At 37.5% G+C, this 16722-nt stretch overlaps 1 protein-coding gene across 1 annotated transcript; it reads left to right on the top strand.

Moving 5' to 3' along the window:
- The first annotated feature begins 8880 nt into the window (after positions 1 to 8880).
- LOC124154993 lies at positions 8881 to 16316 on the top strand. The gene is made up of 8 exons (XM_046528739.1): positions 8881 to 9516; positions 11746 to 11969; positions 12277 to 12471; positions 12613 to 12882; positions 15188 to 15319; positions 15481 to 15716; positions 15840 to 16026; positions 16103 to 16316. The coding sequence occupies exons 2-8, from the start codon at positions 11747 to 11749 to the stop codon at positions 16279 to 16281; spliced, it is 1422 nt and encodes a 473-aa protein (XP_046384695.1). The 5' UTR covers positions 8881 to 9516; position 11746; the 3' UTR covers positions 16282 to 16316.
- The last annotated feature ends 406 nt before the right edge of the window (positions 16317 to 16722 follow it).

The raw sequence follows: 16722 nt of genomic DNA, 5'->3' as shown, positions 1-16722 counted from the left end.
GGACACAAATATTCACTAGACCGTCTCATTCCTCTCCATTCATATGTGGTCAGCAGGCACTTAGCCAAGGAAGGAGCCATGGGGTTCAGCCCCCCCAAAGTTTTTCTAGATTGTGACTTCTACCTGCAATACATCTTCTGAGAAGACCAGTAGCCCAGGGGTACATATCCCATTTTTTTTACATGTTTACATTTCATTTTGTCTGCCAATAATCAATAAAAAATTTAATTTTATACCAATATACTTACAAAATATAGAGTTGATTTAATGAGAATTATGGTTTTCCTGTGTGTGCGAATTGATATCAATATTGGCAACCTGCATACCACCCTAGCTCCTTCTGAAGGAAATTTCTGGCTACGTGCCTAGTGGTCACCTCTAGGTCATAAAATATATTTTCTCTTTCCTCTGGCCCATTTGTTAGGTAAACAAGCTCATTGTTTTTTACCTCCATATTTCTATCGAAGACGTAAGTGATTTACCTATAATTTGATAGTACAAGTTAATGTTGTATCCTTGGTTAATTTTTTTTTTGTTAGCTCAGCAAGAGCCCTCATTAGGATGGAATGGCTTACACTGGCATGGAGAGGAAATGTTGGTAATAAGCCCCAGTAATGCAGAACAATTCAGAAGAAACATTTAACATAAACGGATTGCAAAAGTTTTAGCCAATTGGCTACATTGTAGCCTTTATTTAGGAATGTTCCCAATTCTATTGTCCCTCGTGGGAATGTCCGATCCTCTTTTATTTGCTGTGATATCTGGTCACGCTGTAACTCTAGCTTCAACTTGTCCTGAAGTGTCAGAAAGGTGCTTGGCTCAAATGTGTACTTCTAGTCCTCCAGTTGCTTCCGCACTCTTGTTTTTTGTGCATGCATCGTTGACTTCCTGATATTTCTCACTCGACATGAGAAATGAGTTTTACTTGAGTTTTATATTCGCTATTTTCTCCTCATGGAGTGGCTTCGTGTGACTCCTTTGTATTTTTCATTCCAAGGATTTGTTTTCATTGCCCTGAGTTGGAGCAGACGTTTAAAGCCCATCACACACAGGGCATTTAATTGCGCAATCTATTGGGTTAATGCTTGTAACAGGAAATTGCACCATGTAAAATCGCAAACTGTATCAAGACAAGAGTGATTTTATGAATAGCTGGATGAAAATAGAATGTTCTTCAGACACCCATAAAATTTCATCGATTTTTTGATCAATGGGTGACACTGATACATATGCCAAAACAGTCAAACATGAATTTTATGCCGTGGAACCTCTTGTTGTTTTAATTTTTGTATGTGTTACCTAGGGGGAATAAATGCAAGCTGTTTCTGTTTATACCTTAGCTTCACGTCATATTAATGACATCAGTATCAATGAACAGTTCATGATATACATACAAGTACTTAATAATTTCCACTCATCCGCTGTTTTCTGGAAAATTTACATCAATTTATGTGATGATATTTTTCTGCAAATTGTGTTTGCTCTCATCTTGTGTAGGGATGATATACATTGTAGCTCATGCAAGATTTTATTTCTTATGTAGGCTTACATTTTCTGTTACATTTATTGGTGCAAAACATTTCACTGTGTAAAAGAGCCTTTAAAATTTACAAGTTATTCAGCTTCTTACTTTACAAGTGTGCTTATATCATTTTGGTTGTATGATATTTGACTGTTATGTATAGGTACATATATGTATATGTTTGCATTTCCATTGAGCTCTGTTCTTTTCTTGCCCTGTATTGGTTGTGATAGTTTTAAATTGCTGGTGGCAGAACTTGATGGCTTTTATGTTGGAAGGCGTTGTCTAAAAGGCAATTGTTTTATTGGTGAGAGCTCTAATTGTTGCAATTTTGTTATACATTTTTACCTCATGCAAGTACCTACTGTGGTTGAGTAGCTAGTAATGAGGGTGCTTCAATTGCTGTGAAAATTCTTTTACCATGTGATGCAACTCAAGACATTTTTTCAGAAGATATTTTCCATCACCTTCTCCTATTTATGTCTCAGTTGAGTATTTTTGCCAGTGAATAATTACAGGGTATCACCTTTACCATCTCTAAACCTTAGTCATTTCATGAAATTACTTTCCATTATTTTAATGAATTAGAAAAGTTAGGGCATCATGTATGATCAATTTTTATTCAATATTTATGCCCATTTAAAGTTATTTTTAATGCACAAATACATAATTCTGTATCAAAGTAATAATTCTGCTGGCAGAGGTGAAAAAAGGCTGTTTTTTTGGTGAATGGAACAGGGAAAATTACATGTTTTTAAGTGAAAATTATCATGCTCTTATTTTCATTTTGATTTTTCTGCAGCTGATTCCTAATTTCTGGTATTAGTCATTCTTATTATGTCTTAAATTCTTTTGAGTTTGAGGTGCTGTTGAGTTGCAGTTTTTTACTATTTTTGTTCATATTTTGACAGTTTAATTACAAAGTATTTTTGAGGTATTTTGTGCAAATTAGCAATTTATTGTATACTTTCTTTCATTTATATTTGCACTTTATTTCCAATATGTACTCTGCCTTTGGTGTTTGTGATAAAACTGCTAATGGCCTATCTTATATATTTAATGCATTGCCATTAATCATTTATTTGTACTTGGAGAAAATTCTCATAAAAAATAGTTTGGTTCGGCATTTGAATACAAAAAGGTCTAATCTTGAAGTACAGCAGACTCCCGATTATCCGGCTGCGGTTTATCCGGGTTGCGGATTATCCGTGCATGATTTTAACTCTCGCTCAATTTTTCCCGCGATCTTATAAAAAAATAAAATTGGACCCAAAATTATCGGAATTACTGCATTAATGCTAGGATACACCAGGCTTATCATTTCCGTCAGAATCCCGTTCGTAAAACGGAAGCGATCGCGCGCTAGCTGCATTCAAGGGATCACCGAGTTCGTGTTTTCCAAGCCTAGCAGTGCGCGAACGCACTCCGTGATCACGGATACACGTCCGGCAGCAGTTGCAACCCGGGCAACTTGTGCGAGACGCGACTGCGTGGCGTGGTGCCTGACGATGTAGTTTCCGACGTCGAGCAGTTGTTTTGAAGCGTTTGTGCAAATCACTTTTCTGTATCCGCGATCACACAGCTACGAAAGTGTGGTTTTCGAAACCAGGCCTTACATGGAGCATTAATAATACGAGTACAACCATGTTATTGCCGCTAAAAAGATCGCGAACTGGCGAAGAAAGCTCTCATTGAGTCCGGGAAGCACGCTAATAAAGCAGAATAATGGCATAAATAATAATATATTGTTTGTTTTACGTAAATTATGATGATTACAAGACATTGGATTTGATGTTTGGGTTATCCGTGTTTTCCGATTATTCGTGCCGTCCCTCCCCATCATTAGCCCGGATAATCGGGAGTCTACTGTATATTTCAATTAGAGAAAGAATGAACCATTAAATTTAGGAAGAGGAAAACATGATATAGAATGGCCTATGCAGTTTTAGCACACCAAAGTTGAAAATGTCTGTTGGTGGAACAGCTACTTACGTACACTTAGTCTGTGGAATTTCATGAAATATTTATTATGTATATTGAAAAGTTACATTGTGAAAAGCAGTGTTATGGTACAAATGAAGTTAGTATTGTTGAGCATTCATCAATTTCAGCGCATCATTAAGGTTGAAAAGCATTTATAGCTGTTTTATATTAGGTTGATTTCAGATTATATGAATTAGTGGTTATATGCATAAATACTCTTCTGATGCAGTATTAAATCTCAGTCTTTCAAAGTCAGAAAATTTTTATCATATTTTGTATTTGTAAGAAAATGATATCTGGTATTTGAATTTGAAGATCTTTTAAGAGACTAGTGCCATGGCCTTAGTTTTAACTCTTCAAGTTTAATTATGTAGATCTATTTGAATTTCACTTGGAGTGAATGCACTGCATTTTGCTTGAATAATTGATTCTGTCCTCTCTCTTGCATTGGTCCAATTTCTGGTACTTGTAGTGTGGTTCATCTTTCCTCTCTTTTCCATGTAGTGCGAAAGCTGATTGTTACGCCAAGAGTTGATGGGGATGTTGAGTAAGCTCTTGTATTTATCTTGACAGTGTAATTTGCTGAACTTTTTAACTTTTCCATATAAAACACATAAGAAGTGCTTGCACAACACAAAAAATGTATTAATTATGTAGTAAATCACAATTCTAATAAAAATACTTTGGTTCTACTTTTATTTCTGCATCATCATTGGAACCTTTTTCACTAAAATCAGTTTTACTTTCAAATCCCTTCTTGCTTGTATGTAAAACATTATTGTAAGGTATGCTTCATTGTATGCACTTAGGGAAACGCGACAGCTAAGTATGAATGCTGGGAAAAGCCCATGTGACGTCATTCTGGTTCCGGCTGCTGCCATGTGAAGCCACCTTGGTGCGAGGCTATGAGCATTGCTACAACGCAAGCTGCTAGCAGGTAGCACAGTACCCTGCTATCAGGTAGTGCTTGGCTCAAATAAGGATTATTAATACCCTATCAAACGAAGGAAACTTAGGCAATTTTAATAGGTGATTATTAAGAGATGATTCCCTGAGCTCTGTGCCTTGTGCATGCATTGGTAATCTCAGACAATTTAAAACTCCTTACTACTCGTATAGCATCTAGATCCCTGTGACGTCACGTGGAGTGCCATCGCATGGGCACCGAACTGGCCTATTTCAAATGAGGTTAAATTTGACCATTGGCACTTGTCTAAACTGGGATTTCTAAAACCAAATAATTTTTATATTATGTATACACTAATGGTGGTTAACGAATTGCAATCAATGCCTTTCGTTTTCTTTGATGAAGGAAACTACATACCTACCCTATTGCAGAGAACTTATGTTTGCAGCAAGCGGAGCGCTGTTCGAGTAAACGTGGTTAAAATGCAGCATGGTGAGCATAGCCCAAAATCTATAGTTTGGTTGGTAAAATTGTGGGTAACATTATATGCTGAAATATAAGGTATTCATGGAGAATTGCCTGTAACTTTTAATTCACTAATATATTAGACTTTTACCAGATTAAGCCTAGAACCACTTCTCAAGTCAGCTGCTTAATGTTTTCATCATTATTGCATTGAAATGGTTTTTGAAAGTCGTCACCGGGATTGCTGATGGGCAGAGAGATCCAAATTTCTCGAATGTCATTAGGGCTGTGAATCTAAATTTTCGTTTGCAATTGTGTGATCAATGCAATCCATAACTTTTCCATGGCATTCCTAATGATTGCAAATACTATATTACAATGTATGGAATGATTGGGTTGCTCTGCGTTCATCACTGCAGTGTAAATATTTTTCAAAACTGATTAAAATGCACCCAAAGGGGCAACATAAATCAAGCTACAAAGCCACACTGAAAAGGACATTTGAATTAGTCCGAAGTGGACTGTGAAGAGTGTGGGTAAATTAGGTGTCCCTAGGGTTACACTTTAATGTTATAATATTATATCATTACATCATTATGATTAATGATGAATCTTTATCCTACCCAACTTTAGGCAGAAAGCCTGCAGGCTTCTGCCTAAAGACATGTCTTCACTCCTGAGCAAGAATCTATATCGACCGATCACTTAAAACAATATGCTTTTATAGAGTCACTATAGTAACTGATTTGCATTCGACCTTGCAGAAAAGTTAAACATCAAGCTAAGATAAAGATACCAGAATGGGTGGCAAGGACTGGGTGACTGGTTTTCAGAAAAGGAATCCGGCATAGAGCTGAAGGCAAACCAGCCTGAATAGAGTTATTGCTCTTAATAGCTCTGAAGTCGATTTTAACCAGAATTCGAAAGTTCGAATGATTTTAACCAGAATTCGTAGGGAAAATTTTGCTGGCATTAAGGTGGACAACTTAATTCAATCATCTATCTTGAAACTTTCATCGTGTTCAGATTACTGCTGACCTCAGCATATGCATTTCCACATTTAGCTTCATATTTTTTTGTATATAAAGGTCAAGGGAGTTGGACCAAATTTACACAGCAAGTACATGTGTAAAAATGGGTGGATTCTCGACTTATTCCTTACACCATATTTCGACTCAGTATACATGAGTAAATTTCTCCCTGTGCTGTATGAGCCGGCTTCAAATGTTTCCATATGGAGGAGACCGGGATATATGCTGTTCAAAAACCTGGTAAGATACACTCTGAACAACTTGTATGATGCCCTTGTGCATTTTATTTGGATAGTCGGGTTTAAAAGCTGACAGTTTAAGAAATATATAAAATAGTCATTCTATTTAAATGAAACGAATGTCAAACTACACTTATGTTTAATTTAGCAGGCAAAAATATATATGTTTGGCTAAATGTATGGCAAAAAGTTTATCCTCCAAGAAGGTAAACTTCTTCCAAATTGGCCAATCTCAGGTAACTGTCATTTGTGCACAAAATGCTTCCTGTTTGTCAGATTCCTGATCACCATAAATTCAGGCCTATTAGCTCATTTTGTTCTCATGCTAAACTCTTCTTTGCCATCAGTGTTTCCCCATTGAAATGGAGACAAATATTTGAGAACCGTATCAAGATGGCCCTGGATACAAAATCACAGCTTCATTTGGGGTTATCATCATGTGATTGCCTAGTGAAGTTGGATGATTTATTGTGTATCGGTGTAGGCGTCGATTGCAGTAAAACTTTGTGGGGGATGGTCCCCCGTGAGGTCTGGGGGCATGGAATACCTTCATAATAACCTCATCAAATTTTCTGGGGACATATCCTGCATATCAAATATTGGGGGGATGCATATGTGCGAGACGCTCAAAAATAAACAAAATTTTTAATAAGGTCCCGTTATCATTGCGTTCGTTTACTTTTATGTAATCACCCAGACTGCACTGGAATTTTTCGTATCTGCGGATATGAGGGCTGACTATTAAGAAGCTAGAAATTGTGCTTATAATAAATATATAATATATTTATTAAACGGGTTAATAGAAAACCCTTTATATCATTGTACGTTGATTGCAAGTATTCAAAGTAAAAAGAAAAAAAGACACATCAAGGGTATAAAGGAAAAACTTCCAAATTAAAGTATCATATAATATTTTAATTTTCCATATGCCATATGGCAAAAGGATATTTGGTAACTAGTGCATCCTGTCACATATTGCATCCACTTCACATACAGATGCAGAATGGGCTATTCTGGCTGGGATGGCATTTGTAACAACTGAAATAAGACTAATTTTAAATAAGAATATATAGATATTACATTGCATAAAAAAAGCAAAACAGTCAAGAAACATTCCTTCTCGCATATCATTTGACGTACAAAAAATATTGGGGGGACCCAAACCGAGGATCTTGCCCTGGGAAATTTTATAAGTAGTGTAAGGAAGTCGCTCGCCGTCTCGTGCCAGCTCGGTTCCGCTCTCGGTGTAATGGAAGAATCGCAGAGTCACGTTCGAGTGATGGGTCCAGTATCTGAAACTCATAAGACGTTGCAACCTCTCGCGTGGGATCCATCCTCGTGCATGAATCTGACACCTTACTCCAATTAACAACTTGCAACTGGCTCTCGCGTGGGAATTGGTCTCCGCGTATTCCTCCAACACTTGATGCCGTAACACGTTGCAGTATCTTGGCGTGGGAAGGCGTATGATGTGCAAAATCATGCGGCCTCTTTCCGGCCAATAGGAGGACGCTGAGAGGGTCACGAGACGGACGCGACACGGGAGAAAGCCTCTTGGAGGGAATAGACTGGGGAGTCTTACGCTGTATCTCGGAGGGGGAGTTTGTATCTGTGCTAGTGACAATTAAACGTGTGGAACCAGACTTGTCATATCATTCTGTCTTCTACGAACCTGGCCCTTCCTATAAGCTTAGTGCTTGCAGTAGTGAGTTTTATAAGTTTTTTTAAAGCATTTTAGAAGAGTCGTATGATCAACATTAGAAACCTGATAACTTGAATCTCGATATTTGGACACTCTGAGGAAAATCGACAAGCCTGACACATTTTTTCCTCACATCCAAAACGAATTTTTGAGGGGACTCGGGCCCCATGGAGTCGGCGCCATAGGCGGATCTAGGGGGGGCACGTGCCCCCCCTCAGAGCCTTAAAAATAGGCAAGATTTGTAATACGATCCCATTATCATTGTATTCGTTTTGTATTGCGAGGTATCCTTATGCCCCTCCCCCCCCAGAACAAAATCCTGGATGCGGCCTTGCTTGTGCCCCCCCCCCCATCTAGAAAGAAATCCTGGATCCGCCCCTGTATCTTTTGAAGGTGCTTGAAGAGGAAGTAAAAAAAGTCAAATCCCTTGAGATTTCATTTGCATCTCTCATTGTACGGTATATAGTGGCATGTAAAAAGAATATAATTATTCAGTATAGATAAGGAACATAACGTTATGTTCCTTATCTACTGAATAATTAACGTTAATGTTAACATACGCTTAGGTTGTTAGTGAAAAGGTTTTGTTTTTTCATTTCCTCTAACGACGAAATAAATATATTAAAACGATACACGGGGACTGGCAAATTCATATGCATCGATAAAATTGCATCATATACGCCCTAATTTCATTAAAAGTCGTGAATTAACATATGACACACTGGTATCCAGTTCGTATTTGGATACCGTTGGATACTGATATACCCTTCGTAAATGATCCGTATCCGGTCTGGGACTATTTTCTTACTCGAATGGGGTGGACGTACATGGTCTCAAACTGATCAACATATATTGCTATGAAAAATTATCAATAAAATATTTTTAATAATTTTTACCCCCTGAAATTTTTAACAACATTATTCGAATCCTGATGCATTACTATACGTAGGCCATGGCCTCCACATTGACTAAAGGCGTTATTTACATATGCAATACATATTAACCGTGAGGAAGCATGTGAAATATTATACCACCATTGACAGACAATTTCTCCTCCTGAAATCTGTAGAATGGTTTACCATGTCTAGCTTTAACTAATTTCCATCAGTTTCATTATGTCTGTGATGATAACACGGTTAATAAATTCGTCTGCCGACCGAAGTACGACAACGATTATAAATTTAAGCAATAAATGTCCATGAGACCTCTGAGATAAACAAGGCCACATCGCCTCCCCGCGATCCGCCGCCATTTTTATATTTCGCCGATCTCTTACCTCGTGTAAAGTCGTGCTGTGTTGCCCTTTGCTACGCTATTTTCAAGAGTTCTCTTAAGAACTATCATCATTCATTTAATTCTTTCATCAATTATCATTTTTTTATCATATACCTACCATCATTCATTCATCATCTATCTTCATAACTGTTCATAACTTCATCGTTTGCCTCGCTTCCGTGAGAGAAACTTCATTCATCTCGGCCGTTCTATCTCGCAACTGCGAACCGAGTGCAGCTGTCTAAGCGAAATCTTGAGGGTTTTAAGCTTTGCACAAGAAAGGATCTTGGTGTACTGAAGACTGAATTTCAAACTTTTACTTCTGGGACTACAAGTTTTGTTGGAGTCAGTTCGTGCCACAAGGACCATAAGCTAACCCCAAGCTAATCGGGGTAAGTTCCGGGCATTTCCATGAAAGTACCCGTCACCTTTTCTTCTCAAATTAAAATTTAAGCTGGAAATACTTTATCTTGATAAATCAACAGTAAAATGATGAAATTTTATGAAATCAGTATTTGATTTGTTCAAAAAACCTTGCTGATCGTTGAATTCAAGATGGCTACCAGAGATTTATTATGAACTATTTCATCATAATTTACTAAGTAATATTTATAAATAAACAAGGTGAGCAGTGTTCCATGCATGTTTTGTCTTCTTTATTTCTTTGGCAACGTTTTGAAACAAATATCGACTTTCATATGCGATTAATACCGAGTTTAAAATTCGCATGCAAGTGCACATTCAAGCATGGTAATTCCGTCACAAAAACTCTAATTTGTTTTTATTTTATCACCATTTTATAACATAGCGATTTTATTTTCTTCCTGGGAAGATGTGATAACTGTTAAGGTATTAGCATAAAATTCTTCCAATAATGCTTGATCGAGGCCATATAGCAAGACGGAATTATATCTAAAATTAGTTAATGTGACGTGTTTTTAATTAGCATTCATTTTAGATATATGTGTTGAATCCATTGCATCTTCGCCTACCTCTGAGCTGATAATTTAGGTTAAATAGGTAATTAACTTTTTAATTAGGTTATGTTAGGTAAATAGCGATGAATTATTTTGTGGGTAATCTGTTAATTAACATATTTTAAGTACCTAGCTGTCAATAGTCTCCTTATCTCTACCATAAAAATGGATTGGTTAAAAATGGCTATCAACACGAGTCATGAGTACAATTACAATACCTAGATAGACCCAGGGTGAAGTAATTCTGTCGAAGGGCTAACCCATAGGATCAAAAATAAGGGGGGCAAGCCATGGTTGTTCAAGTTGTAACATTTTAACATGGAAAAGGTGAATGAAACCAACATTATAAGAAAATTACAACAGCACTTAATTAGTTTCTGAAAATATTTGATCGAAAAAACTATTTTTTAGTTACTTGTAGTATACATACTTGTACCATTTTTCGTGGGTTTAAAGAAAATTTGTTGAAAACTTTTGTTTCAATCCAATTCTTATTTTCCCAGAAACTTATGCGATTTTGCTTCTAGAGGGGGCAGTTGTCCCCTTCTGCCCCCCGCTAGGTACGCCCATGATACTGTCCAAATTTGATGTAAATCTCATATAAGGTAGGTATTCAAATTTAACCTCTCCACCCAGAAGTAGGCAAAGTCTTGTAAAAGATCGAAGTAGAATAAAAAATTTCTTTCAAAGAAAGTGCGTAAAATTAAGAGTGTTTTGCATTATCTTATATTACAATGTGGTGAACCATCTTCACCTAAGACCATTGTGGTAATAGTGAATGGACTTTAAAGCAAATTAGTGCAAAATAATTATATTTTCCCCTTAATCATCGTTACATTACTTGTTAGTTGTCTTCTGACCTATGGCTGCTTGAAGGGTAAGTCAGCCTGAAACAATGGGAAACAGCAGGAAGCTCAGAGTACACAGGAGGGGAAGCTACGTACATTTTTATATTATAACTTGTCATAATTTTACTGTTGATTCAGAGTTGATGGAAGTTAAGCGACCTTACTCTTTTTGAGTTTGAAACAAGAAGCAATTGGTAATTCAATCAAATGTTTGTTTATAACTGTATTATAAATATTATTACTGTGTAGTTTTGACAAAATGCACTACTATAAGCAGTTACTAAAGCATTTTTCATAGCTATTATTAAAAGTTTTCTGAGGACTGTGGATCTATTGTCATACTGTACTGCATCACTACGAAAGATGGTGAGCCTCACCTCCTTGGAAGGCATTTTGAGGGAGTAAAAGAATTTTATCATGAACCTGCCTTATCTGCTTGCATCAGTGTTTATAAAGTAAATAATTTACGAGAATGGAGTGTGTAGCCTGTTGCCAGTATCAAATGCAAAGCTCAAAATTCCCCTAGTCAATGGCATGGGGTATTATTTTGCAGAATTGCTGCATCGTGAATATTAATGATTTACCATTTAAATTCCTCCTCACTTAATTCACTCTTCTTCATTAAACACAGTTTTGTTTGGTCACTTGAGACATGTTTACTACATAGTGCATGTAGTCTTAGCTGTGATATTAATCGATTATAGTTTGTAAAAATTTTATCTGAAGGATATACATTGCTTGACTTTTTCTCGCCATATTAAATTGCATGTAACTATTCTTTTCCTAATTTTTACAGAATGCCATGGTGCGTGGCAGAATTTTATCCCCACGGGGACTATGACAACACGTCCATTCAAGTGGTCCCGAGTTCATGGGTTCAGCAGGTGGGCGAAGAACTGATCGCTTTGCGCCCACCAAACTACTACACAATTGCTGCCATTAGACAGGCAGTGAAGCAGGAAAAATACCCAGAAGAGGACTGGGATGCATTTGGACTACATTATGTGACTGAGGATTTTGGTATGCACTTAATCTATGATACCATACGTGGATATAGGGAGGTACGGGGGCATGTGCCCCCTCCAGACCCTTAAAAAATAAGCAAGTTTTCTAATATGGTCCCATTATCATTGCCTTCATTTTCTATTACGAAGTATCCTTGTGCGCCCCAAGAGCAAAATCCTGGATACGGCCTTGCTTGTGCCCTCCACCAGAAAGAAATCCTGGATCCCTGTATGATACTTTATCCATCTCTTCTCTTTTTCTTGTTACTCTTTGCCTGGTTCACTTCTATTCCATCACTTTTTCCATTTTCATTTCTTACTAGACTCACTGACAGATGCCAGAGCCCTTGAGGCAGAGGTTGCTGACTGCTCTGAAATAGACTTAGAGGCGTTTGTAGACACATTCTCGGGGGCCCAGCCCAGGAGGAGGCGAAAAATGAAGAAATTCATATATCCAGGCGAGTCCAGTGACTCTAGAACCTCGGGAAGTATTCATGATGAACAACCCAACCTCCCCTGTAAGTAAACCTACTCATTATAAATATTAAAAATTGACTAGGTTATAAAATATACATGTGCTATAGATTTGTGTGCCATATTTGATTGGGTAACGTTCATCTTTCTCTTTGACTTACTCTCCTCCTCTGTCTTCTCTTAAGGCATGGCAGTTTTGCCTCAAGATGCTGCAAAGGTGAGTGGCCAAAACTTGAGGGTGAAGCATCCAGGAAAGGGGACCAGGGTAGTGGCGAAATTGGAGATACCCAAGAGGCTGGACAGCACTGTTTCTGCTGTTCATGACCCTACCACGCAAACAAGTGGGGAGTTGGAGGATGACTATACCTCTCAGCAAGCTGCAGAGTCGAGGGTATGTGCTTCTGGCCGAAAACTTGCTCTGTCATGCAGCAAAGGGAAAAGCATTGCCTTTTCAGGTAGGAAATTCAGATCAGAAGATTTGGATACATTATCTCAAATAATACATATCTTGAATTTCCTTTTGAGCTTCTGTTTGGAAGAGCTGATGCATATTAGTTATTCTTTTCATTGCTCTAAGGCCCAGTTTCACCAACACGGATAATATTCTCTATTATCTCAGTTTTCAAAAACTCGGTTAAAATTATTATCTCAGAAATGTGAGGATCGTGTTTCACCAACGATTTTTTATCTTAGTTTTTAAAAACCGCGATAATTAGAATAAATGATTTGGCTCGTACGTTTCTCATAACTCTGACGTGGGAAAATAAATGACGGTAAGCAACCGTATGACATGGAATCAGGTTTAATAAGCCGGTAAGTGTACAATCAAGTACATACAGATTGAGAAAATGAACAGCAACAGAGTTAATATTGACAATGAGAGTTAGAAAAGCTCAAGTATTACGTTTTCGTGGAAGGATTTATTAATATGCCTTACCGAATACCACGCACGGGTAATAAAAAACAAATGGGGAACCGCGTTTGGCAAGAGCAAGGAATGCGAGAATATTGCGGTAAAGAACTTGTAAGCACCTTTTTTTAATGTATCGTTATTTAAAAATGAAATTTTTTAATTTACCGAGACTCCCAGATTTAAATAAACACAGTTCTCGGTTATTTTGTGCCACAATAATTAATTAAGTCTCACATTGGTAAAATTGCGATTTTGAAGATAACGATGATGTTACATAGGTATTAATTCAGGAAGAGGACAGAGATTAAAGGTTTTTGTATATATATGTAAGAAAATTCAAAGAAAGGCTTGTAACATTTAAAAATACGAACATATTTTGGCAAGAGTTGTCAGAATCATTGGTTCAAGAGGAGCATGGGCATGGAAAAGCTCAAGTTTTAGAGAAAGGAACGTGAAATTGCTTTGACGAGGTGGATCACGTATCCTATATCCTATAAAAAAATTTTCCTCATGTCTATGCTTGCTTCAATTAAAATTATTCACATACTTGTCGCCGTATGATCAAAATGAAGATGACAAAAAGAAAGCTTCGAAAAAGTTGTTGTGGCGTAGGCTGAAACCCTGGCCCACAGAGAGTGAGTACTGAGAGAGACTATTGTATAATACTTGTTAAAAGTACGGCATGAAAATTAATTAATTACTGCCAAACTAAGGCCCATTCATTAGAACCACTACCAGTTTAGAGATGTGTTCGCCATTCCGAATGCTATAAAATATACGGCATTGGAAACCTCCACCTTCCCTTGTGAGTAAAATTCGTCTTCTTCAATGAGAGCGAGAACTGCCTTTGCAGTTTCATTTGCCATTTTGGGATAAGTAAATAAATGTACTTTACCATATATATTAAAATAATCTGCACGCTCATTTATCCATAATGAACTTGGTCTCCGAAAAGAATGTCGATATTCTTCATCGCTGTCATTCGTATTTTCCGAGAGCTGATGAAGCTGCATGCCCACCATGCCACGTTACATCTGCCCTCAGATTAACTCGGCCGATGAACGGCGGAATATCATCAGTAAAAGTATAAACCGAGATAACAGCCCACAACCGAGTTAATGTATCTGATGAAACGCGATTGTTGTAATATCTCAGTTTTTGGAGAATATTATCCGAGTTAATTCAATTATCCTCGTTGGTGAAACTGGCCCTAAGTAGGCAATGATTTTAGTGCTTCTTGAGGATATATGGTACACAGTAGTTATGACAGTTCTCTCAGGATTTTGATTGCAGAGATACTCTTTGTAAGTGCTCCATTTGCACTCCATTCTTAAGTTATCACACTCAAAACTGCATTTGACTTTCTCAGATTATTTCAAGTAAGTTTTTCATGAAAAGTCAACTAGTCTACAGTTGATTCATTCAGAGTTCTCACCATGTTTAACAGTCATAAAATGCCAAAGGCTGATTAGCCTGCCATCCATGAGTAGTGTACTTTCATGCATGTAGTATTGTTGTAATAGTCAGTTTGATGAGTAACCCAATATTTACATGTTCAATAGAGCTGTTTCCTTGAAGCAAATTATTAACTTTGGCAGTCAATGATTTTAGCTCTGTTGAGAAGCCTAAGAGGACTTTGTGCAAATACAAAATAATCACTGAACATTTTATGGCATGAAATCTGATTCCCTGAAGGGAATATGTATCTCAAGAAAGCAGACTATGACTTAATATATTACTGATACATTGGCAAGGCAATGAAGACTAGTGATTCCTATAGTGATACATTCAGTCATTATTATGTTTTCTCAAATTTATCAATCAGTTTTTTCCTCTCTTTTTGTTAGGTATGACTCCACAGCAAAGGACAGAAAGCATTAGGAGGAGAAACACAACTACCGCGGAAGTAGGCCCTCAAGTGTGTTCTCCTGTGCAGAATACCTCTCAGCTGAGAAGTTTGGATGGCCCTAGCCTCAATGGTAAGGGCAAGTGTAAATTTCAATCATACCAAATAAGTGTTATGCTCTCCTCACTCATACTATTTTGTATTTGGTATTTTCTGAAAGCAAGGCAATATATATTTATGGTTCAAATTTTTCCTGTTTGGATATAGGAAAACTAAAGAAATTTTTTGTTTCAGATATTATGTCAGCTATTCAAAAAATGAAAGGGCAGATGACAGTAGAGCATGCTAGCCTCAGCAAGAAAATTGATGCGCTCACTATGAGGGTGGATGCTGTGCTGCAGCAGAAGGGTGGTGCTTCTTCTCATGGTAGAGAATATGAGTCCCTTCGTGAGCTCCCGGCAACATCCGAAAAGAATTTGTTAGCTGTGGAGCATGATATTGAAACTGATTTGGAGTACCGGAGGTTTTTGGTAAGTTTTCCAAACATATGTGGTGCAAGGCAAAGATAACTTTCCTCCAAACATTTTGAAAAATTAATTTTCCTTTTTTTCCGTAATATTGTTTGACATTTTCATCTCTGCTTTGTTATCCAGATTGACTATTTGAAGATGAGGTGCTCCAGACGTTTGCCAGGGTCTGCATCTGTCACTAGATGTGTGAATGATTGTTGCGTGGCCTTGTTAACAAATGAGTTGGCGACAACTTACTCCATGACGGGCAGGTCGCATGGAAAGTCCTCATTTTCCACCAAATTTCCGAATCTGATACATGCTATCTGTTGTAAGTTCTTGATTCGTCACTTTAAATTGTGATGAAACAGGCTCCAAATGAGTAAAATTTTATATCATTTTTGCAGTGACAGTAAAAGAAAAAGGAGAGGGAGTTTTCGACCCCAGCATCCAGGAAGTCAGGAGTCGGATGGGCGAATGGATGCGCCAAGCATTGCGTCGAACAGAGGCAGGGAAGGCAGCAAGGACAGCGTACTATGAAGCTCAAAAATTGGGGGCCATGTCAGCTCTTGACTTTGATTATTAAATTTGTTATCTGATTGGTGAATAAATTCTCGTGTATGGATCTCAACCTCTTATTATCCCTCTTGCTTTTAATTTTCGCCTCTGTTCAGACTTAGGGAATTGGATGCAGATGATTGAATTTGGGCAGACATACCCATCTCACGGTTTGCCAAGTAAGTATGAGACACTTAAGAATGCTGCATGCTAAGGATGTATGAATTAGCCGTGAGAATTTCACTTTTCGCAGAGTTATTGAAGTAGTGGTGTAAGTTTTTGTCGGTCATGAGTTTTTCATGGTAATTTGAATTCATGGTATAGCTTATTTACCTTCTTGAACTTCCAATTCATGACGTTCTCTGCTGGCATTATGGCGTTGGTAGCTATCGATTGTGTTACGTTCGATATATTTTTTGATCGTGCAGGTAATGATACATCTAATCTAACGTTTTGACCTAATCGATTG

The sequence above is a fragment of the Ischnura elegans genome, chromosome 3, assembly GCF_921293095.1.
Source record: "Ischnura elegans chromosome 3, ioIscEleg1.1, whole genome shotgun sequence".
NCBI classification, from domain to species: Eukaryota; Metazoa; Arthropoda; class Insecta; order Odonata; family Coenagrionidae; genus Ischnura; species Ischnura elegans.
Note: the sequence above shows the minus strand (reverse complement) of the source record. Positions and strands in the feature narration are given on the sequence as shown.